General features: G+C 31.6%; 5 protein-coding genes across 8 annotated transcripts; 2 read left to right on the forward strand and 3 right to left on the reverse strand.

Moving 5' to 3' along the window:
• Positions 1 to 457: 457 nt before the first annotated feature.
• LOC145960002 (plasma membrane ascorbate-dependent reductase CYBRD1) lies at positions 458 to 2914 on the reverse strand. 3 transcript variants are annotated; one of them, XM_083079245.1, is made up of 6 exons: positions 2589 to 2914; positions 1987 to 2503; positions 1604 to 1822; positions 1242 to 1450; positions 1012 to 1169; positions 458 to 929 (listed from the first exon to the last, which is right to left on the reverse strand). In XM_083079245.1, exons 2-6 carry the CDS (start codon positions 2021 to 2023, stop codon positions 776 to 778), a joined length of 777 nt encoding a protein of 258 aa, XP_082935371.1. In that variant the 5' UTR covers positions 2024 to 2503; positions 2589 to 2914; the 3' UTR covers positions 458 to 775. The 3 variants fall into 3 exon arrangements, with proteins under 3 accessions (XP_082935371.1, XP_082935373.1, XP_082935372.1); XM_083079246.1 differs by having other exon boundaries at positions 459 to 929; positions 2402 to 2503; positions 2589 to 2907; XM_083079247.1 differs by lacking the exon at positions 2589 to 2914 and having other exon boundaries at positions 2402 to 2507.
• A 555-nt stretch (positions 2915 to 3469) lies between these two features.
• LOC145960004 (60S ribosome subunit biogenesis protein NIP7 homolog) lies at positions 3470 to 5646 on the reverse strand. The gene is made up of 4 exons (XM_083079249.1): positions 5458 to 5646; positions 5023 to 5248; positions 4810 to 4950; positions 3470 to 3734 (listed from the first exon to the last, which is right to left on the reverse strand). Exons 1-4 carry the CDS (start codon positions 5511 to 5513, stop codon positions 3615 to 3617), a joined length of 543 nt encoding a protein of 180 aa, XP_082935375.1. The 5' UTR covers positions 5514 to 5646; the 3' UTR covers positions 3470 to 3614.
• Positions 5647 to 5705: 59 nt separating this feature from the next.
• Positions 5706 to 6804, forward strand: Tapdelta (Translocon-associated protein delta). Its single transcript, XM_083079250.1, has 2 exons — positions 5706 to 6173; positions 6400 to 6804. Exons 1-2 carry the CDS (start codon positions 5916 to 5918, stop codon positions 6658 to 6660), a joined length of 519 nt encoding a protein of 172 aa, XP_082935376.1. The 5' UTR covers positions 5706 to 5915; the 3' UTR covers positions 6661 to 6804.
• Positions 6695 to 8009, reverse strand: LOC145960003 (proteasome assembly chaperone 2). The gene is made up of 2 exons (XM_083079248.1): positions 7538 to 8009; positions 6695 to 7456 (listed from the first exon to the last, which is right to left on the reverse strand). Exons 1-2 carry the CDS (start codon positions 7868 to 7870, stop codon positions 7037 to 7039), a joined length of 753 nt encoding a protein of 250 aa, XP_082935374.1. The 5' UTR covers positions 7871 to 8009; the 3' UTR covers positions 6695 to 7036.
• A 491-nt stretch (positions 8010 to 8500) lies between these two features.
• Positions 8501 to 15941, forward strand: Clc-c (chloride channel protein 3). 2 transcript variants are annotated; one of them, XM_083079825.1, is made up of 11 exons: positions 8501 to 8686; positions 9446 to 9558; positions 9880 to 10054; positions 11318 to 11667; positions 12701 to 12862; positions 12943 to 13230; positions 13381 to 13563; positions 13648 to 13862; positions 14002 to 14562; positions 14668 to 15045; positions 15177 to 15941. In XM_083079825.1, the coding sequence occupies exons 2-11, from the start codon at positions 9460 to 9462 to the stop codon at positions 15265 to 15267; spliced, it is 2502 nt and encodes an 833-aa protein (XP_082935951.1). In that variant the 5' UTR covers positions 8501 to 8686; positions 9446 to 9459; the 3' UTR covers positions 15268 to 15941. The 2 variants fall into 2 exon arrangements, with proteins under 2 accessions (XP_082935951.1, XP_082935952.1); XM_083079826.1 differs by lacking the exons at positions 8501 to 8686; positions 9446 to 9558; positions 9880 to 10054 and adding an exon at positions 10344 to 10467.
• The last annotated feature ends 7205 nt before the right edge of the window (positions 15942 to 23146 follow it).

Here is a 23146-nt window from a genome sequence, read left to right on the forward strand (position 1 = left end):
ATATATATATATATAAAGTAACTATTAAAGTAATTATTAAATTAGTTACTAGTTACCGAAAATATGTAACTGAGTTAAGTTACAGTTACAAATTGAAAAAAAGGAACGAGTTAAGTTAGAGTTACCGAAAAAAAGTAACTATAACTGTAACTTCGTTACAATTAACGAGTTACTTCCCAACCCTGTTTGTTGCAATCTTTTTTTTCTGTAAAGAAATGATTTACACAGACTAGAATTGCTTATATTGAGATTACACACATATATTTTTTTTTGCACATTACATATATATATTATACATATATGTATATATATATTACATTTGTATATTAAATAATATAAGAATGTTTTTTTTTTTTTTTTTAAGTACATGTAAGCGTGTAACAAAATATATGTATACATTGTACATACATATATAGCACCACATATATATACTCATCTAATCCGGAAAGCTATAAAATTATTTTTAAATTATATAAAAAGGAGAGAAAAATATATATTTCATACAATAAAATATAAAAAAAATTAATGAAAAAATTAAATACTCAGAGATTAAAATATAATGTAAAGACATTCGAGGAATTATTATTGTTTTCTATTGTTTAATTAAATGAAGTATCATCTAATCACAGATCAGCCTTAGTGTAAAATTATATTAAATTATATTAATTATATTAAAACTTACAGGAGCTAAGGAAGAAACTTGTAGTATGTTCTGTTAAATTTAAGATTTTGTATCTGATGTACGATATCGTGAATCACATGAAACAGTGGATTATTAGCGAGATAACAAGACGTCATCCTCGGGTCTTGGTAAACGTCGGTAACGTTCCTGTGTTACCAAATATACAGATAAGCCACCAAATAATATAAATAGCAATCCTATACAGTTTATTAGTATTCCTTCACCCACAAACTTTTGATAATTTGTTCTGAAATTTCAAGTAAAATAATATATCTTTGTAGTTGATTGCTTGTCAATTTTTAATTTTTTGATAAATGAATTGCTATTACTGTAATGAGAAGATTGCTTTCTCATTGAGTCCCAATAAACACGATGCGATCGCACAAATAAAGGCTGCAATGCCAAAATATACATGTATTGGCATATAAGAAGCTCGTAATGGAGATTGTAATCCAGGGAAGAGGAATGAAACGCATCCAGCAACCCACTGTAAATAAGAGATAAGTAAAGCATGTATCTCACAATTCAAGATTATCGGAGACAATTTTTATAAATTTACCTGACAGCAAAATAATATTACAGTTGTTAATCCCACCCAGCTATGTAGCGTATACATATTTGGTATAGGAGGTGAATTTAAATTATGACTGTCAAAGACTGCTACTAAAGCAATCACTGTCAATAATATGATAAATAACATCATTCCTGCATGAGTAAGCTTTAGTCGGCGTTTGCGGACATTTCTTTGCGTTCTATAAATAAGCATGGCTAGGGAATAGAAAACAATTCTCATGTATAATATACATATACATACAGACATACATACATACATACATACATATATATATATATATATATATATATATATATATATATATATAACTCATAATGATGAAAGAAAATCAATTCTATGTATTATACCATTAGCATACAGAAATACGAGTCCTATAGTCATTAACAAGGGATGCCAGTTAAACTCAAGCTGCGGATTAGACTTCCATGAGAAACCTTCTCTATAGTAACTTGTCCATATGATTACCAAAAGTAAAAGGAGTGCACCACATGCCTGATGAAGGCTGAGAAGCGGAATGAAACCTTCCATAGAGTGAGATTGGGATGATTCATCTATTTGATCCATATCTAAAATATTTTGCATCTCATTATATAGATAAATATTTAGATAAATATAATATATCTTTAAAAAATAGAAAACATGCTCTATTTGTATACATTCTACTAAATACTTGAATATTGTATGAAATTATGAGACACAAATTTATAAAATTCTTAGCTGATGTACGTACCTAGACATCTCACATATTCATATGGGTAATTTGACATTATGTATATAATTTTTTAAATAACCCCCAAATAATTAAAGTGAAATTCTCCCCTCTTATATATTAATATATTAATGAACGAATTTTTTTGGAAGCAACAGGTCAAGAATAAAAGGGTTGATAGAAGACATACAGAACAGGAAAAATCTTTATGTAAAAAGTAATAGAAGGAAAAAAATAAGATATATTGTCGTCTGTAAATGACAATTACATATTTAATGTATCAATTAAGATAATAGCAAAAAAAAAATCAATCTTATATGTGTGTGATTCGTTTACACGAAATTAAAAAAAAAAAAAGAAAACGTCAGCATTTCATGCAATAAAGCCGTGTGTGCTATCATTAAATGACTGAACATATGTTTCATCGTGCACATACGCAGCTGATGCTGATGCAGAATTAAAGTGTGACGGTTGTCATTTTTATCTATTAAATGGAGCGATGCACTTTTAAATTGCCTCTTATCGGTTTCTCGATGACCTGGTGATATTTATATACAGAAAAAGCAATATATATAGACAAAGCAAAAGCTTTCAACAAATACAGCGAGACATTTATCGCGTACCTCTTTTCAGCTTTTTGCGAATAATACTTGCGCGGAGATATCAACAAGTATGTAGTGCACATAATGGATACAGATATATGTATATACACACACACACACACACACATATATATATGTCATGTATGCGCAGTCCATAATAAATAAAACATTTAAGTTCTTATCGATTTTTCCTTAAGCTAAGAATTAGCATTTAAAAAGTTTTTGTACAAAGAAGGAAAAGAGAAATAGCGTTGAGACTAAACGCATCAATGATTTAAAATGTAATTCGCGTATCGTGCGAATATCGAGCCGAAAGTGCAATTATGGGAATCGATAAGGAAATGCGTTTTTATAAAGATGTGTACGATTCGGGAGTGCCTCGTTTGACCACGTTGCGATTGACCACAGCCAATTATATCGACCTGTGCCTAGGGTAACCAGCAACGATTCACCAATCAGAGAATCCTATTTTGAATTGGCCAATTGACGACGTGGTCAATCGGGTGTCACCTGTACGATTCTCGTGTCACACGTGCGCAGATATGAAACGTCAACGTACTGTCATCTATGTGTCGATAACATCAGCTGCTATTATATCGGCGTATGATGACACATCAACGTTACCAATTGATTCTATCGGGATTTTCCGATATTCAAATTTTAAATCGGGATACATACGTATGCACATATCTTTTAAAGCTTTTAATATAAATTGTTGTAAATGTATATTAATATTGTATTCATTTACATTAATATTAAAATATTTTTAAAATATTAGAATTAATATTAATGTTTACTTTTTTTATACACTAAGTATTCTTAATATTTATTATTATATTTTAGTTAGTTAAAACTCCAGATATATATTTTAATTGTGATTTACACTAAATTATACACACATACACAGTAGTAATTTGAGATTTATTTTACAACACATAGATTTATATTACAATGTATTGTACAAAAAAAAAAATTAAATGTACAAATTAGATAAATATATATATATATATATTTTTAATGCTGAGGTAAATTAATCAAAAGACAATATTATATTAATGCATCTTCAGAACGAAGATATTCTCCAATATCGGCTTGGTGAAAGCAAATTGTTGCCATAGGATCTGCATGTTTGCAGTCAGCTGTACTTTTTGCAGCAACTCCAAATCCCTAAAACATTTAATAAATAATAATTATAAGTAAGTTTGACATATGTGTACATTGTATCATTATTGTCATTATAAATTAATAATTGTAATCATTATTTTCATTATAAATTAATAATGTATAAACAAATATACAGGGTGGCCGATTTATCTGAAGACATTGAAATATCTCAAAAACTAAGCCCAGCAAACAAAAATGTTTCAGACAAAAGTTGTATGGTTTCGAGGGGGACATAAGATGGTACCATTGGTTTGACCTTGAAGAGTTATTTGAAGGTCACATGAAGGTCACCTTCAATTTCTTAAATGGAACCTACTATTTGTCATTGCATATTCTTGTAGCTTATCTCGAGAGCTTTCCAAAACACTATAATTAAATACCTTTTCGTTAAGTACTTTTTGAGTTATGAGGCTTGAAATAATTTCTTAATTTTACATAAACCGTAAAATATCTTGTAAAATATTCATTTTTCGATTATCTTACCTTAATACTTTTATGTACAAAATAATGAGAGGAATCAATTGGTGTAAAGAAAACACATAGTTGTTTTTAAGAAAAAATATGGAATTGTTAATTGCAAATTACATATTTTTTCTTCAAAACAACTATGTGTTTTCTTTACACCAATTGATTCCTCTCATTATTTTGTACGTAAAAGTATTAAGGTAAGATAATCGAAAAATGAATATTTTACAAGATATTTTACGGTTTATGTAAAATTAAGAAATTATTTCAAGCCTCATAACTCAAAAAGTACTCAACGAAAAGGTACTTAATTATAGTGTTTTGGAAAGATCTCGAGATAAGCTACAAGAATATGCAATGACAAATAGTAGGTTCCATTTAAGAAATTGAAGGTGACCTTCATGTGACCTTCAAATAACTCTTCAAGGTCAAACCAATGGTACCATCTTATGTCCCCCTCGAAACCATACAACTTTTGTCTGAAACATTATTGTTTGCTGGGCTTAGTTTTTGAGATATTTCAATGTCTTCAGATAAATCAGCCACCCTGTATAATGAATATCTTAAAAATGTTAAATTTAAGTAAATAAATTTAATTAAATAATTTACTTACCAGTGGCACATCACTCATGGAAAATACAACGACACCTTGATATTGAAAAGTGCCATCTGTTATACGAGCGAGACCTGATTTCATAACGTGATGTCCGTATAAAAATTGTTGTTCTGCCGAGGATTTCACCCAAATTTTATGCTTAACAAATAATTATCTGTGATTAAATTTATACATATCTCTTAACAATTGCATTTAATTTCAGATACTTACTTGTGCATATGGCGCTAAATAATGCAACGCAGTGACGTGCAGCCTAAACTTTCCCGATTTTGTGAATTTACCGAAACAAGTACCTACGCTCAACAAATGATCTGATCCCACAGTACTTGCTAAAGATAAAATCTTTTCTGACACATAATATACTCTGTCCTTATTCTCTCGGAAACAATACACGCCGTCTGGTCGATCTATCAAATTTTTTACATTGGAACCGATACTGTAACAATCAATTTTGATAATCATTAAATTTCTATACTTTTTAAATATCTCTACATCTAACACTTAAATAAAATTTTTATACAAAATAAAATATTTAGATAAATTTCGATAAATTAAATCATTAATTGAATCATTAATTGAATTATCAAAATAATTTAATTCAATAATTTAATTAAATTGAAATAAACAATCCAACAAATTACTTACTACTTTGTCAACTTCTCGAATACAAGCTTTGTTCTCTCTTCCGACAATTGCTTCATTTTTGCAGCTATATAAATTATATAAACATTTATCACGTGTTTGTTTACAAGGGATCACAATCATAGGAAGACACGTGCTAACCAAAAAAGAGAGACATTTCTCGTCGCGATTTCATTGAAAAAAAAAAGTTCTTTTTCGACTCGTTCACCAGATGGCGCGATCATCGCGTAACGATATAAAGCACAAGTTGCGTCAATCTTATCGACGTGGCACGTGGGTCGTCACTCGTCAATTGTCGATTGTCGACAGTTGTCGATCAGTTGCCGGGTTGGAGTTGTCAGTTGTCGAGGTATCCGTGAAAGGTTGGAACGCAATTTTTCTATGATCACGATATTCTACCGTAAAATAGTCGTAATAAACGATTGTCGCGTTCAAGAGAAGGACCGAAGGACTCGTTAAAAATGAGCAAGATCTTCTTTTCGTACGCTTTAGTGAGCGTACTTATTTCCGTGGCTTTCGCCACAGATAAGGTCTGTCTGAAACCCGAGATCGTCGCCTCGTCGTACGTGACAGAAGACGCGACAGTCCTCACGAATGTCGCCTTCACCATGCAATTCGTGCTAAAATGCAGCAACGGTGTAAAAGGAATCAGTCTTTACGCTGAGGTCGAGGGCAAGTTATTACCGGCGGCTAGATTGAGCGCTGATAATAAATATCAGGTAACATGTTAACTGACCAGCCTGGATTTTAGTACAAATAAATCGAGTCAAGAAATATATTCGTGTGCATTAAACGAATATTGTAAATTAAGTATTAATTATAAGAATAATGTAATCGAAGATATTTTGTAACTAACTCTTTCTCTTCCTTTAAAATTGACAGTTGAAAATTAATCATAGTACATCTGTTTGATATATATTATAACATGTATTGTGTGTGTCATAGATATCTTGGACGGAAGATATTAAGAAAGCGAGATCTGGCGATTACTACATAAAATTATATGATGAAGACAAATATAACGCTGTTCGTAAAGCTATCAGAAATGGAGAGAATAGTGACAGCGTGAGTCCCTTGGCGGTAGTTGTTCTCAACAATCCAGGTGTATATCTCGGTCCTTGGGTGAATTCTGAATTTTTGGCTGCTTTCTTAGCTAGTTTTGTATCCTATTCGGCGTTTTCTGCAAAGTACAAACTTCTAGCGTAAGAAATTTCTGTTATTAAAAAATAAAAGACTTAAATATAGTAAAAAGGAAAAGATTATTTATTTTCAGATCTCATGTGCACTATAAAATAATTTTTTCTGTATCTTTGTATTTATTGTGAAGAATAATAATATAATTGCAGGGAATGTACCAAGATTTTGGTATCCATATTTAAACTAGATATAATAGCTATTGAGTTTTTTTTATAAATATACCATTAATCCTAATTTTTATATACATTAATCAAATTTTCAATTTTATTTTAGATAAAAAAAACTACTTTAAATTGTGAAACTTTACATCAGATATAATTCATGTATAGTCTTAGCAAAAATATTGTAAAGTTAACAAAATAATATAGGATATATTACAACATATTTAATATATATCATGTGGCGGCGGTTTCCCAAATAGGTGTTTCCAAGATGGTGGATATTTTAAATTATTATCACTATTTGTTTCTAACACACGTATCCATTGATTTAAATAGCACACCAGGGCTACCGCATCTGCGATATTATCTCCCTCGGAGCAGAATTTGAACAAGATGGCACAAGGAATATTGGCATGTGACAAAAAGTTAAAGATACTCTTTGCGAATCCACCTCCTGGTATCTGTAACTTTCCCTCTTGCCTTGTATCGGATGTAACTTTTGGTTTATGCGAAATCCAATCGAGATCATCGAAAAGCTGTCCACTTTCAGATTGTATGCCAGAAGAAGCGACGTATCTCAATTTAAGATGCTGCGGCTGGATATCTCTCTTCTCGTAATCGTAGCTGCTCGCAAGAATTATTGCCTGTAGGAGAGAAGGGAAATAGACAATAGTATATTTCATCAAAAAATGAACACGTAATACATCAGCAAAGTGATAAATTACCTTAGCTATTTTTCTTTCAACGACGAATCGCGCCAGGTGATCGAAAAATCCGATTAACTCCCCCACGTATGGCGAACGAATTTGCAGAACGACGACACGTTCCTTGACTCCTACGTAAATGTCAATCGCCGTGATAAGCTCGCTCGAGCCCTCGTGATAAGCGTTTGCGCCGACAATAGGCACAAACGCCGGGCTGAAGATCTGGCCAATTTTTTGAAGGTTAAGATTGGAAATGAGCAAGTCGACGGATAATTGGCCGACATTTCCAACCGCCACTGACGGCAAAATAAGAGTATAATTTTCCAAATTAATATCCTGCGTTAATCTAATCATTTTTTCATTTAATGACGCTTTATCCTCTTATGTCAAAACGAGAGCCGAGTATTCTTGCAAAGTAATGTAATGTCACAAATACAAATTATCCTGTCACTAATGTCAGATTAGGTTAGGTTAGGTGTAAATTTCCCTTGCTCTTTCTGCGCTCGGATTCTTCGCTTTTTCCCTTTCTCTCCAACTCGAATATATATCTGTCTCGTTTCAAGTGCAGATAGTTTCAATTGTCATTGAGCAAATTTGTCATTGGCCGCATTCAGTGGACTCAACAGTTGGGCAATATTACTAGATTTTTCGATGTAATTCGATGCTGATTGGCCGATCTGAAAGTAGAAACCAATGGCCGCATTCAGCAGACTCAACAGTTGGGCAACATTACTAGATTTTCCGATGTAATTCGACGCTGATTGGTCGGACCTGAAAGTAGAAACCAATCATGTTCGATTGCTACTTAGCGGTTGAGTCTGCTGAATGCGGCCAATCACGTTCGATTGCTACCTAGCGGTTGAGTTCGCTGAATGCGGCCATTGGTTCAAAAAACGTAACGCATAATTCCCCTGTCACAAATTCCCTATTGATCAGCCAATCGGAGTATTTGTCAATCTTGTTTCCGCATTACTCACGCGACTTTTTATGTACTTTAGATTTCGTGGCGAGGGTGTACGGACGTGATAGCAAGATTAATAGTTCGACGAGGGACGAGGTCGTATTATCACGAATCTGTCAGATTGTTTTAAGACGATTGAGAATCCGCGTGATACGGTATGATGATCGGTGCTCACAGATGAAACGCGAGGACAGTTTCCCTTAAAAATGGTAAGCCCGCAAACTGTCTCGGATGAGCTGCAAAGGTAACCTCACATAAGGGACGGAAAATTACGTGCGCGTGAAAAAGGGGGGAAACTTCAAGGCGAGAGGCTCCCGAGATACGATTTTTCGAATTTTCACTTGCGTTATCGCGCAAGTTTTCCGACTCGTTCCGTGAGAAACATTTGCAGCACCTGCAAGTTTTTCATAGATGGAGAGAGACTCTGTCATATGGTAGCATGTCGTTGCTGTGTGTTTTATTTTTTCCTAGTCTGTTTGATCCGAAAGCGATTTTTGTGCGCGTGTGACTTCGGCTTGTCAATACTGTCAATTTGGCACGCGTAGTGTATAATCGGTGTTTTCAACCAATTTCCTTTTGTACAAGAAGATGCAAGTCACGGAGATAATCGTCGACATAGATATATAGAGAAAAAGATAATATTTTTATGATAGATTCATATCACGTTGTTGCTGCTAATTGGCACATTCGTATAATCTATAACAGATGAAGTGTCATTTTTAATTCTGTGTATGTGCCACGTTAGAAATTTGCTATTTTAATTATATCTTGCAACATCCATTTGTAGGATTGAAGAAGATTAAAGCAAAGTTGATTAAACGTTATATTGACAATTTGACATGAGTAGTTTAGTAGTATTATACATGGCATTATAATTTTCAATTTCCTCATATTCTTAATAATAGATTCTTAATAATATATTTATGAATAAAGAACAGTAAAATAATATTTTACTTGTATAAAATTAGATTGTCACGATGCCATGGAGAAGTTTCCACTGAAGGGTACAACATTCTTGAACTCTACAATCCCTCACTCAAATGCAAACGCTGTTACAACATATCATTCGGTTGATGCAAAGGTATGCTTCATTTCAGTCTGCATCTTCTTGTCTTGTATTATCTTGCTATTATATAGATGTGAATAAATATTTTTTCAATAACATAAATATATATAAATGTTATTTTATTTTTTTAATAATCTCACATATCTTACATGTGTTCCTTGTATATTGTTGCATGTTAAAAATTGTCAAAAAAAAAAAAAAAAGTTTATAAAGTATCTTTCATTCTTTGCATTAAAATTCAATTCTAAACTATGATAGATGATAAAAAAAGATGTAGAGCTTTGTAAAAGCTATAATAACTCTTACTGATGAAAATTGTACATATATAATTTCCAGAATATAAAATATGGTGATACTACTAATACAGAAGATGTACGACTACGAACCGGAAAACGCGAGACAAATTTAAGTAGCGATGATGATATGTTAGATATCAATCATCCCATGTCTCATCATTCAGATAACAACATGTTATCAGATTGTGTTCGCATTGATGATGCCTCTTCCCATAGTAAGTTGTTTACAAGTTTATTTTTGTTTATTTTATTAATGCACAAACACATATTACACATTCGTTATTGGATGGGTATTATGTAAAATATTTTTATTTACTTTTAGCAAATGTTATAAAGAAACATGCAGAAAACTTTAAAATGTTAGGCATAAACCCATTTTTACAACTCTATTATATCTATCTTATTATATCTCTATTAAAAATTTTAATAGTTGTATAAACTCTATTGGTCCAATATATATCCCCTAGTTTGAAAAATATCATCATATGTTACTTCCTGTTGAAGAAACTTGAGGAATGTCTGTTGATCTATCCATCTAATGTGGTGACGCCTATCCTTGAGTGATACCAGTTAGAAAAAATTGAACTAAATTTCTTATTATTCACGGCATATCATAGTGGCAAAATGTGTAAGTTAGCACAAATAATGCCAGTATATTTCGCTAAATAATGTAAAGATATAAAGAGAGATACAATCGCAAGATAAATATGATATACAAATAGATATATCAGTTCTTATGTGTTAATCAATTTGTAATTTGTTTTATATAGAACAAAATTATTTTCTTGATAGAGATTTTATTTAGTTTTATTAAAAATAGACTGGTTTTATGCAAAAGTCTATTATGATTTCTTTGTCTCTTTAGCAAAATATAATAATGTGTGTGTGTATACAAAAATTATATTTTTAAAAGTAAAGTCTATATTTATAATTGCCTTGGAAAAAAAGTACACACACACACACACACAGACACACACACATACATACATATATGAGATAGATTTATAATGGAATTATTCAAAATATTTTTTTCAACACAATTATAATAATAGACTTAACTTATTCTTAAAAAACCAAGAGCATTTATATCATTGTCTTAAATTTTTATACAGAAATTTATATTATTATATTTTTAACTGTGAAATTGCTACATTTAATGTGTAGCTCTAAATAAAGTAAGATATAAAAATATGCTAAAATATTTTCTTGTTGTTTTGCTATTTTAGAATTCAATAATTATATTTTTGTATATATTAAATTTTATAAAAGGTTTATTTTTACTACTGGAAAAATATTTGCAGTCCTCTCTACAATTATCTTAAATTCAGAATATTTAGGACAATACTGTTTACACAATAATTAAATATCTACATGCAATAGATAGAATAGATTAAACATGCTACAATTCTGAGAAGTTGCATTACACGCGAAATATTTTATTTATTTCCGCCATGAATTTTTCTAATTTATTTTATTAGTTTCAGTTGACTCCGATGACATACCCGGCATCGGGCAGTATGATGATTTTCATACTATCGATTGGCAACGGGATATCGCGCGAGATCGAATGCGGCATCGTTATATCGTGAAGAAGAAACACGATTCTATCTGGGGTCTGATAAAAGGAGCTCACGATGCATGGTCCGGATGGCTGTGCGTATTACTAGTCGGACTTTTTACGGGTGTGGCAGCTGGTGTTATAGATATTGGCGCTTCCTGGATGACAGATCTGAAATTCGGTATCTGTCCGCAAGCTTTCTGGTTAAATAAGGAGCAATGTTGTTGGAGTTATAACGAAACTACATTCGATGGCGGAAATTGCTCACAGGTTAGTTGTATAATTTTCCAATGGTAGTGGTTAATTTTTTTCTCAATTCGATTAATGTATATAATGTATTTAATGTGTATATATATATATATATATATATATATATATATATATGTATACAGGGTGTCCGATTCATGAGGGACCAAACGAAAAGTGATGATAGATTGGGTCAAACTAAGAAGAAAAGTCCTCTACCATTTTGCAAAATTCGCAATAATTATTAAGTAATAAACAAAAATGTCACATGAAGGTTACTTTTAATTTTTTAAATGGAACCCCCTATTTTTTATTATGTATTCTTATAGCTTATCTCGAGAGCTTTCCAAAACACTATAATAAAGTATTTCTTCATTGAATACTTTTCGAGTTATGAGGCTTGAAATAATTTCTTAATTTTACATAAACCATAAAATATCTAGTAAAATATTCATTTTTCGATTATCTTACCTTAATACTTTTATATACAAAACAATGAGAGGAATCAATTGGTGTAAAGAAAAAAACATAGTTGTTTTTTAAAAAAAATATGTAATTTGCAATTAACAATTACATATTTTTTCTTAGAAACAACTATGTTTTTTTTTACACCAATTGATTCCTCTCATTATTTTGCATATAAAAGTATTAAGATAAGATAATCGAAAAATGAATATTTTACTAGATATTTTATGGTTTATGTAAAATTAAGAAATTATTTCAAGCCTCATAACTCGAAAAGTACTCAATGAAGAAATACTTTATTATAGTGTTTTGGAAAGCTCTCGAGATAAGCTATAAGAATACATAATAAAAAATAGGGGGTTCAATTTAAAAAATTAAACCTTCATGTGACATTTTTGCTTATTACTTAATAATTATTGCGAATTTTGCAAAATGATAGAGGACTTTTCTTCTTAGTTGGACCCAATCTATCATCACTTTTCGTTTGGTCCTTCACGAATCGGACACCCTGTATATACACACACACATATATATATATATATATATATATATATATATATATATATATATATATATATATATATATTTGCAGTGGTGGACGTGGCCCGAGGTATTCAGTCAATCAAAAGACGGTGCAGGACCTTATACAATTTCTTACTTATTTTATACAGCATGGGCCCTTCTATTTGCGGCGCTTTCCGCGTCTTTAGTACGAATGTTTGCACCATACGCTTGTGGTTCTGGAATACCTGAGGTAAATCTATCTATTATTCTCTTATTTTTTAATTTGTTTTTTTTTGTTTAAATATTTTTTAAATGAAATTTATTTTTCAGATAAAAACGATTTTGAGTGGCTTTATTATCCGCGGATATTTGGGTAAATGGACACTTATTATTAAATCAGTAGGCCTGATTCTTTCTGTTTCGGCGGGCTTAAGTTTAGGAAAAGAAGGTCCTATGGTGCACATTGCATGCTGTATAGGAAATATATTTTCTTATCTATTTCCAAAGTATGGTAGGAATGAAGCGAAGAAGAGAGAAATTTTATCTGCCGCAGCTGCGGCAGGAGTTTCCGTCGCTTTTGGAGCCCCGATTGGCGGCGTTCTATTTAGCTTAGAAGAGGTTATTATTTGAAAAATTAAACAATATAATCCTATTTCAAAATAGTCTCAATGTTAAGATTAAAAATTATTTTAGCAAAGTTCTATAATTGCATTACTCTACATCTTTAAGTTATGTTATGTGTAGCGAAATTAATGTATATTTCTTCAGGTCAGCTATTATTTTCCACTAAAAACTTTATGGCGATCGTTCTTCTGTGCTTTAATAGCTGCTTTCGTATTACGTTCCATAAATCCATTTGGAAATGAACATTCAGTATTGTTTTACGTAGAATATAATAAACCTTGGATATTTTTTGAATTAATCCCTTTTGTCATACTTGGTATAATTGGAGTAAGTAAATTTCTTTACACAATTATTGCAAGCTGTTGAATTTGTAAAAGGCAGTGCACATTTAAAAACAAATTTTCTCAACAGGGTATAATAGCAACATTATTTATCAAGGCAAATTTATTTTGGTGTCGATATCGTAAAACTTCAAAATTGGGACAATATCCCGTAACAGAAGTATTGATTGTAACAGTTGTAACGGCAGTAATCGGATATCCTAATCCATACACGAGGATGAGTACCAGTCAACTCATTTATTTATTGTTCAGTCAATGCGGGGTATCGAACGCAGACATGTTATGGTTAGTAATTACGAAGAAATAATTAACATGTTTAGGATACAAATATTTTATATATATATATATATATATATATATATATATATATATATATATAATAATAATGTTAAATATATAAATTATTGGAGAATTATCTTAATAGTGACTACAATAGAAATTTTACCGCCGTGAAATCCGCAATCGAAATTGCCGCTGCTGGTCCGGGAGTCTACAAAGCTATATGGCTACTTGTATTGGCACTGATATTGAAACTCATTATGACGATATTCACGTTCGGCATGAAAGTACCATGTGGTTTGTTTATTCCGTCTTTATGTCTCGGGGCGATAATGGGTCGTATTGTGGGTATAGGAATGGAGCAGCTCGCATACAATTATCCTCACATATGGATGTTTAGCGAGGAATGTTCTATGGGAGTCGATTGTATTACACCTGGATTGTACGCAATGGTCGGGGCTGCCGCTGTTCTCGGAGGTGTGACCAGAATGACGGTCTCTTTAGTCGTCATTATGTTTGAGTTAACTGGCGGCGTCCGGTACATTGTACCTTTAATGGCTGCGGCCATGGCAAGTAAATGGGTTGGCGATGCACTCGGAAAACAAGGAATCTATGATGCTCATATCGGTTTAAACGGATACCCATTTCTAGATAGTAAAGACGAATTTCAACATACGACTTTAGCGGCGGATGTCATGCAGCCCAAGTAAGTTAAATGATACAAGCGCGTTTTTATATATTCGAATATACATATTTATTTATTTATTCATTTATTTATTTATTTATTTACATATTTATTTTCCATTTACAGACGAAACGAAGCTCTTCACGTGCTTACTCAAGACTCAATGACAGTTGAAGATGTGGAGAACTTGCTTAAGGAAACTGAGCATAATGGCTTTCCCGTAATAGTTTCTAAGGAATCTCAATATCTCGTTGGTTTCGTTTTACGACGGGATCTTAATCTTGCCATTGCTAATGCCAAGAGGATGATAGAGGACATCAGCAGGCAGTCATTAGTTATTTTTACTAACGGAAATAATATCCAAAGCCATTCGCCTCCGCCTTTAAAGTTAAAGAAAATCTTAGACATGGCCCCTATCACTATCACAGATCAAACTCCCATGGAAACTGTAGTTGATATGTTTAGAAAACTGGGATTACGTCAAACTCTTGTTACACATAACGGGTATGTATATATGGATAATATAATATATATTATATAAAATATATAAAATTTATATGTTAACATAGCTATATGCTAATATGTTAATATATTATACCTTTTTAAACTAATATCGAGATATTCCTTTTACGCAGGCGACTTCTAGGAGTAATAACAAAAAAAGATGTTTTGAGGCATGTGAAACAGCTCGACAATGAAGATCCAAATTCTGTTTTATTTAATTAAACAATGCGCGCTGCGACAGTCAATTTAAGATTATCAATCTGATTCAACATAGCAGCATAATAACGAGCAACACACACACACACACACACACACACACACACACACACACACACACACACACACATATATATATATCACATAAGAGATAATTTATATTAATTTAATTAAAATGTATTTTATCTACTCTGTCAATATCTCTATCTGCACACTTAAATCATTAAAACGCAGTATGTAATTAGAGAAAAGGAAATAAGCGTGTAATAGGCTATTAAATTTGTATATTCATCTTTGTTTGAATGAAATAGGAAGCTTAAGATTTTATATCTGGTTGTACATTCTAGTTAGCAAAATTTTATTTTTCATATTGTAGTCGATAACAAATCATTATATTGACAGTTCGTGATATAAATATACATAATTTACTATGTATACTTTTTTTTTTGCAAATTACAGGCATTAAAACTACAGATGTATACAAAAATAGTATATATAATATTGTTATCATATACACTTTTCTGAATGGCATTAAAATTAAATTAATATATATTATATGGAATATTCTTACATAATAGTAAGTTAATGATAAATATTAAATTATAGATAATTGTTGCCACTTCCTATGACATACTTCATCCCTACATAAATTTCATAATTAAATTAAATTTGCTATCATATTTAGGAATCTTAATTTGTTTTATCCTTTTGTGATTTTCATATAATCGATTTCCGTCTCTGCGAAATGTCATTAATATGATCTCTTTATAACTCAACTTAATCCAGATAATGATCACAGATACGTTATATTTCAGTGAAGTATTTTTATAAAATGACACACCCACACACACACACACACACACACACACATACATACATATATGTATACAGGGTGGGCCATTTTAATCTATGCACCCAAATTTCTTTGTACCTAAGACAGATACGGAAAAATGATTCAGACAAAAGTTTTATGGTTTCGAGGGGCCATAAGATGGTATCATTGGTTTGACCTTGAAGAGTTATTTGAAGGTCACATGAAGGTCACCTTTAATTTCTTAAATGGAACCTACTATTTGTCATTGCATATTCTTGTAGCTTATCTCGAGAGCTTTCCAAAACACTATAATTAAGTACTTTTTTGTTAAGTACTTTTTGAGTTATGAGGCTTGAAATAATTTCTTAATTTTACATAAACCGTAAAATATCTTGTAAAATATTTATTTTTCGATTATCTTACCTTAATACTTTTATGTACAAAATAATGAGAGGAATCAATTGGTGTAAAGAAAACACATAGTTGTTTTTAAGAAAAAATATGGAATTGTTAATTGCAAATTACATATTTTTTCTTAAAAACAACTATGTGTTTTCTTTACACCAATTGATTCCTCTCATTATTTTGTACATAAAAGTATTAAGGTAAGATAATCGAAAAATGAATATTTTACAAGATATTTTACGGTTTATGTAAAATTAAGAAATTATTTCAAGCCTCATAACTCAAAAAGTACTTAACAAAAAAGTACTTAATTATAGTGTTTTGGAAAGCTCTCGAGATAAGCTACAAGAATGTGCAATGACAAATAGTAGGTTCCATTTAAGAAATTAAAGGTGACCTTCATGTGACCTTCAAATAACTCTTCAAGGTCAAACCAATGATACCATCTTATGGCCCCCTCGAAACCATAAAACTTTTGTCTGAATCATTTTTCCGTATCTGTCTTAGGTACAAAGAAATTTGGGTGCATAGATTAAAATGGCCCACCCTGTATATAATCATTCTTATTTATTACTTGGAAGCACACAATATATAATTTTAATAAGAATTATTTAACATAAATTAAAAGTTATAAAATTAAAGTATTAATATAAATTTTTTATAAATATTCTATAAATATAAATCTTTTTTTACATATTGAACACAATTTGTTAAGCTAACGTATAAAATCACCTAGAGATATAAAGTAATGTTTAAAAAAATGAAATTTAATAATTAGAGATTTGGCTTAAATAAACAAAAAATTAAAAAGAAAATAGCATAAGAACCAACGCGCGGTAGTTGGAGCGCAGAGAAGCAACACCACTTCTTTCTTTTAAAAAAATGATTTTTTGCTATAAATCTTCATATTATAAATATTCATTAACAATGCAATGAACAAATATATATGTATATATACACTCAGTCCAAAAAAAAGAGGTACACTTAAAATTTGAGAAAAAAATCACCAAATTTCAAATGACGATAACTTCGTAAATAATAAAGATAGGAAGGTATGTAAAAAATGAAAATGAAGGTTGGAATCTCTACTTTAAAAACCGATTTATTTCAATGTTGCGAGATAAATTTATTTAAAATGGCGGATGACAAAGCAAGAGCATGCGAAATTGAAAAATAATGGTCCGAGTTTGCCACGGCACATGGCGTGAGTCAAATGTCGCAACTCAATGGGATAAAAAGCATATGATAGTACAGAGTTTCTTCTTTAAAATGCTTTTTTATTCATCTCGATACGATGATTTTTCGCCGAGACATTCGCATTTGAATAAGAAGACAGCTTTTTACTTTAAATGCGAATAACTCTTCAAAAAATCATTGTATCGAAACGAACAAAAAAGCATTTTAAAAAGGATACTCTGTACTCATATGCGTTTTATCTCATGGAGCTGCGACATCAAACTCTCGCCATGTGCCGTTGCGAACTCGGGCCATTTTTTTTCAATTTTGCATGCTCTCGTTTTGTCATCCGCCATTTTCAGAAAAATTGTCGTACGAAATTGCAATCATATAAAATTTCGAAAACTAGAAATACGAACCTTTAAAATGCTTTTTGTAAAATCCTTCTAGCTGTATTAGGTGCTGAGATATTCAATTTTGAATTTTTAGCAACGCCGAATTGCAAGAATAAAAATTCCGTGGTTCGCTAGTACCGTGGTATCTTAAGAATCCAAGCCGTACTCGTGGTTGTGTGCGTATGTTGTTAGTGAGTGTGCGTGCGTGCGTGTATGTGTGTGTAATTCGTGCAAGAGGTGATCACACACACTACTAATACAGTGTCCTCTCTTTCTCTCTCTCTCTCTCTTTATTACACACACACATACACATACTCGCGCACAAATGTACGTACAAGAAGGGTTTGGAGTCGTAAAATACCGTGAAGCTGACGAGCCACGGGGTCCTTATCCTTAAGGTGAACACACACAACACACACGCGCGTGCGTACGCACACACGTACACACATATACATGTATGCACGTATACACGCACGCACACTCACTAACACATACACACACACACGTGCGCCTGCGCGCGGATCCACACTCACTAATACGCACACAACCACGAGTACGGTTTGGAGTCTTAAGATACTGCGGTACTAGCGAACCACGAAATTTTTATTCTTGCAATTCGGCGTTGCTAAAAATTCAAAATTGAATATCTCAGCACCTAATACAGCTAGAAGGATTTTACAAAAAGCATTTTAAAGGTTCGTATTTCTAGTTTTCGAAATTTTATATGATTGCAATTTCGTACGACAATTTTTCTGAAAATGGCGGATGACAAAACGAGAGCATGCAAAATTGAAAAAAAATGGCCCGAGTTCGCAACGGCACATGGCGAGAGTTTGATGTCGCAGCTCAATGAGATAAAACGCATGTGAGTACAGAGTCTCCTTTTTAAAATGTTTTTTTGTTCGTCTCGATACAATGATTTTTTGGAGAGTTATTCGCATTTAAAGTAAAAAGCTGCCGTCTTATTCAAATGCGAATGTCTCGGCGAAAAATCATCGTATCGAGATGAATAAAAAAGCATTTTAAAGAAGAAACTCTGTACTATCATACATATGCTTTTTATCCCATTGAGTTGCGACATTTGACTCACGCCATGTGCCGTGGCAAACCCAAATCATTATTTTTCAATTTTGCATGCTCTTGCTTTTTGTCATCCGCCATTTTAAATAAATTTATCTCGCAACATTGAAATAAATCGGTTTTTAAAGTAGAGATTCCAAGCTTCAGTTTTATTTTTTACAGACCTTTCTATCCTTATTATTTACGAAGTTATCGTCATTTGAAATTTGGTGATTTTTTCCCAAATTTTAGGTGTACCGCTTTTTTTTGGACTGAGTGTATATACAGGGTGTCCTAGTCCACCCATACACCCCTTTTCTTTCAAAAACTAAGCATTTTAGAGAAAAACGTTTTCGACAAAAATTGTATGGTTTTGAGGGGAACATAAGATGGTGTCATTGGTTTGACCTTGGATGGCATCGTTAAGGTGAGGTCAAGGACACCTTTAATTTCTTAAATGGAACCACCTATTTTTTATTGCATATTCTTATAGCTTATGTCGAGAGCTTTCCAAAACACTATAATTAAGTTAGTTTTCATTAAGTACTTTCCGAGTTATGAGGCTTGAAATCATTTCTTAATTTTACATAAACCATAAAATATCTTGTAAAATATTCATTTTTCGATTATCTTACCTTAATACTTTTACGTACAAAATAATGAGAGGAATCAATTGGTGTAAAGAAAACACATAGTTATTTTTAAGAAAAAAATATGTAATTGTTAATTATAAATTACATATTTTTTCTTCAAAACAACTATACGCGCATAAAAATTATGGGTGATTATTCTTCACAAGAAAGGGTTGACATGTTGCTTATTCTTGGCGAATGTCGTATTAATTATCGTCAATCTGCTGCTCTTTATCAGGTTCGATATCCAAACCGGTGTCATCCGAATGCTGCTGTTATTCGAAACATTTATTTAAGAGCTCAACAAGGTAACTTGGACGTAGGAGATACGTAGGAGACGAAGACATGAATATGATGAGAATGATGTACGTGTATTGGTCGTTTTAGCTGCAGTTTACTCTCTCAATCCTCATATTAGCAGCTACCAAATGGAAAAACAAACAAATATACCTAGAACTACCATTCTAAGAATTTTAAGAAACCACAAATATCCACAAATATCATCCATATCATATAACGTTAATGCAACACACACACACACACACACACACACACACACACACACACACACACACACACACACACACACACACACACACACACACACAAATGGAGGGCGGTTTGGAATTACAAAATACGCACACTATATGGGCGTGGAAATTTTTCACTTAAACTTTGAAACGCTGTATCTCAGTGAAAAATGATCCAATTTCAAAAAATAGAAAACCATTGAATTCGTCTCATTGCCAGCTACAATTTTTATTTAAAAAAAATCAACTTCCATTTAAAAAAATTGCCGCCATGATAAAATCTCTAAAGTGGTGCCATCTACAATTAAATTAATAATGTCATTATTTTTCCCCCTCAAAGCCATAAAACTTTTATTTCAAACATTTTTTGAAAAAACTCCTTTTCGAGATATTCGCGTGTATTGATTAAAATGGTTTACCCTGTATATACAGGGTGATTCAAAATAACCTGATGTCTTTGAAATATGATATTCCTGAACGAATTCTAAGACTATTTTTCCTCTTGAAAAATTTTGTCCAAAGCTTAATTTTTGAGTTATAATAGAAAATAGTTGGCTACTCACGAGTCCGATACAATGGGCAGGCAGGGACGGCGTAACGCGTCACGAGACAAATGCTCTCCCGTTTCCCCAGACAGTCAATTTTATTGCACAATATTTAATCCTTTGAAGTGTATTAAATTATTATTGCAGTTTCTACACAATATTTAACAATATTATTACCGTCTAGGAAGGTTATAACGTAACGCTTAAGAATAAAATATTCAAACGCGAAATTACATAAAGTAACAAATAAACTGGAAATGGACAAATGAAAAACGAAATAGTAATCGCAATTTGATTAAATATTCTTATCTTTAAGAAAACTGACGAATTTTATTTCTTTCTGGGGATCGTTTATCTTATAAATAACAGCTTCTAAATTTCACTTGACTTTACACAATAAAAATATTACTATTTTAATAATCTTTATTATTACTTGCAAATATTTACTTCCGCACAAATTAAGACATAAAATTACACGATAAATAGATTAGAAGTCCCCATTTCTCTCTTTCTCTCTCTCTCTCTCTCTCAATTATTTTATTCTTTATTTATTATTTTGCGTTTAAGAATGTTGTTATGTTATGTTTATGTTATGTTATGTTTGTTATTATTATTAGCATTTATCTCGTGACGCGTTGCGCCGTCTCTGCCTGCCCGTTGTATCGGACTCGTGAGTAGCCAACTATTTTCTATTATAACTCAAAAATTAAGTTTTGGACAAAATTTTTCAAGAGGAAAAATAGTTTTATTGTAGAATTCGTTCAAGAATATCATATTTCAAAGACATCAGGTTGTTTTGAATCACCCTGTATATATATATATATATATATATATATATATATATATATATATACAGGGTGTCCTAGACCACCCGTACACCCCTTTTCTTTCAAAAATTAAGCATTTTAGAGAAAAATGTTTCAGACAAAAGTTGTTTGGTTTCGAGGGTGCCATAAGATGGTACCATTGGTTTGACCTTGAAGAGTCATTTGAAGGTCAGGTGAAGGTCACTTCAATTTTATTAAATGGAACATCCTATATATTTTTGCACATTCTTGTAGCTCATCCCGAGAGCTTTCCAAAACACTATAATTAAGTTAGTTTACATTAAGTACTTTCCGAGTTATGAGGCTTGAAATCATTTCTTAATTTTACATGAACCGTAAAATATCTTGTAAAATATTCATTCTTCGATTATCTTACCTTAATACTTTTATGTACAAAATAATGAAAGGAATCAATTGGTGTAAAGAAAACACAGTTGTTTTTAAGAAAAAATGTGGAATTGTTAATTGCAAATTACATATTTTTTCTTTCGAAACAATTATGTATTTTCTTTACACCAGTTGATTCCTCTCATTATTTTGTACATAAAAGTATTAAGGTAAGATAATCGAAAAATGAATATTTTACAAGATATTTTACGGTTCATGTAAAATTAAGAAATGATTTCAAGCCTCATAACTCGGAAAGTACTTAATGTAAACTAACTTAATTATAGTGTTTTGGAAAGCTCTTGAGATGAGCTACAAGAATGTGCAAAAATATATAGGATGTTCCATTCAAAAAAATTGAAGTGACCTTCACGTGACCTTCAAATGACTCTTCAAGGTCAAACCGATGATACCATCTTATGGCCCCCTCGAAACCAAACAACTTTTGTCTGAAACATTTTTCTCTAAAATGCTTAGTTTTTGAAAGAAAAGGGGTGTACGGGTGGTCTAGGACACCCTGTATATACAGGGTGAGCCATTTTAATTAACGCACGCAATTATTTCGGAAACAAAGCATTTTAGAGAAAAATGTTTCAGACAAAGGTTTTATGGTTTCGAGGGGGCCGTAAGATGGTATCATTGGTTTGACCATGAAGAGTTATTTGAAGGTCACATGAAGGTCACCTTCAATTTCTTAAATGGAACCTTCTATTTGTCATTGCATATTCTTGTAGCTTATCTCGAGAGCTTTCCAAAACACTATAATTAAGTACCTTTTCGTTAAGTACTTTTTGAGTTATGAGGCTTGAAATAATTTCTTAATTTTACATAAACCGTAAAATATCTTGTAAAATATTCATTTTTCGATTATCTTATCTTAATACTTTTACGTACAAAATAATGAGAGGAATCAACTGGTGTAAAGAAAACACATAGTTGTTTTGAAGAAAAAATATATAATTTGCAATTAACAATTCCATATTTTTTCTTAAAAACAACTATGTGTTTTCTTTACACCAATTGATTCCTCTCATTATTTTGTACATAAAAGTATTAAGATAAGATAATCGAAAAATGAATATTTTACAAGATATTTTACGGTTTATGTAAAATTA

The sequence above is a fragment of the Camponotus vicinus genome, unplaced genomic scaffold (genome assembly GCF_025532165.1).
Source record: "Camponotus vicinus isolate PSW18456_S1 unplaced genomic scaffold, iyCamVici1.0 SCAF_10, whole genome shotgun sequence".
Classification (NCBI taxonomy): domain Eukaryota; kingdom Metazoa; phylum Arthropoda; class Insecta; order Hymenoptera; family Formicidae; genus Camponotus; species Camponotus vicinus.

Bases quoted from the DNA above. Each gene is read 5' to 3' on its own strand.
- LOC145960002 (XM_083079245.1), bottom strand. From the start codon at position 2,023: ATGTCAAATTACCCATATGAATATGTGAGATGTCTAG. The intron at 1,823-1,986 runs GTACGTACATCA...AAAATATTTTAG, and splicing joins TGAATATGTGAGATGTCTAG to ATATGGATCAAATAGATGAA. The intron at 1,170-1,241 runs GTAAATTTATAA...TCTTATTTACAG, and splicing joins TAATATTATTTTGCTGTCAG to TGGGTTGCTGGATGCGTTTC.
- LOC145960004 (XM_083079249.1), bottom strand. From the start codon at position 5,513: ATGAAGCAATTGTCGGAAGAGAGAACAAAGCTTGTATTCGAGAAGTTG. The intron at 5,249-5,457 runs GTAAGTAATTTG...TGATTGTTACAG, and splicing joins TTCGAGAAGTTGACAAAGTA to TATCGGTTCCAATGTAAAAA. The intron at 4,951-5,022 runs GTAAGTATCTGA...TTATTTGTTAAG, and splicing joins ATTTAGCGCCATATGCACAA to CATAAAATTTGGGTGAAATC.
- Tapdelta (XM_083079250.1), top strand. From the start codon at position 5,916: ATGAGCAAGATCTTCTTTTCGTACGCTTTAGTGAGCGTACTTATTTCC. The intron at 6,174-6,399 runs GTAACATGTTAA...TGTGTGTCATAG, and splicing joins GCGCTGATAATAAATATCAG to ATATCTTGGACGGAAGATAT.
- LOC145960003 (XM_083079248.1), bottom strand. From the start codon at position 7,870: ATGATTAGATTAACGCAGGATATTAATTTGGAAAATTATACTCTTATT. The intron at 7,457-7,537 runs GTAATTTATCAC...TCTCTCCTACAG, and splicing joins TTGAAAGAAAAATAGCTAAG to GCAATAATTCTTGCGAGCAG.
- Clc-c (XM_083079825.1), top strand. From the start codon at position 9,460: ATGGAGAAGTTTCCACTGAAGGGTACAACATTCTTGAACTCTACAATC. The intron at 10,055-11,317 runs GTAAGTTGTTTA...TTATTTTATTAG, and splicing joins TGATGATGCCTCTTCCCATA to TTTCAGTTGACTCCGATGAC. The intron at 14,563-14,667 runs GTAAGTTAAATG...TTCCATTTACAG, and splicing joins GCGGATGTCATGCAGCCCAA to ACGAAACGAAGCTCTTCACG.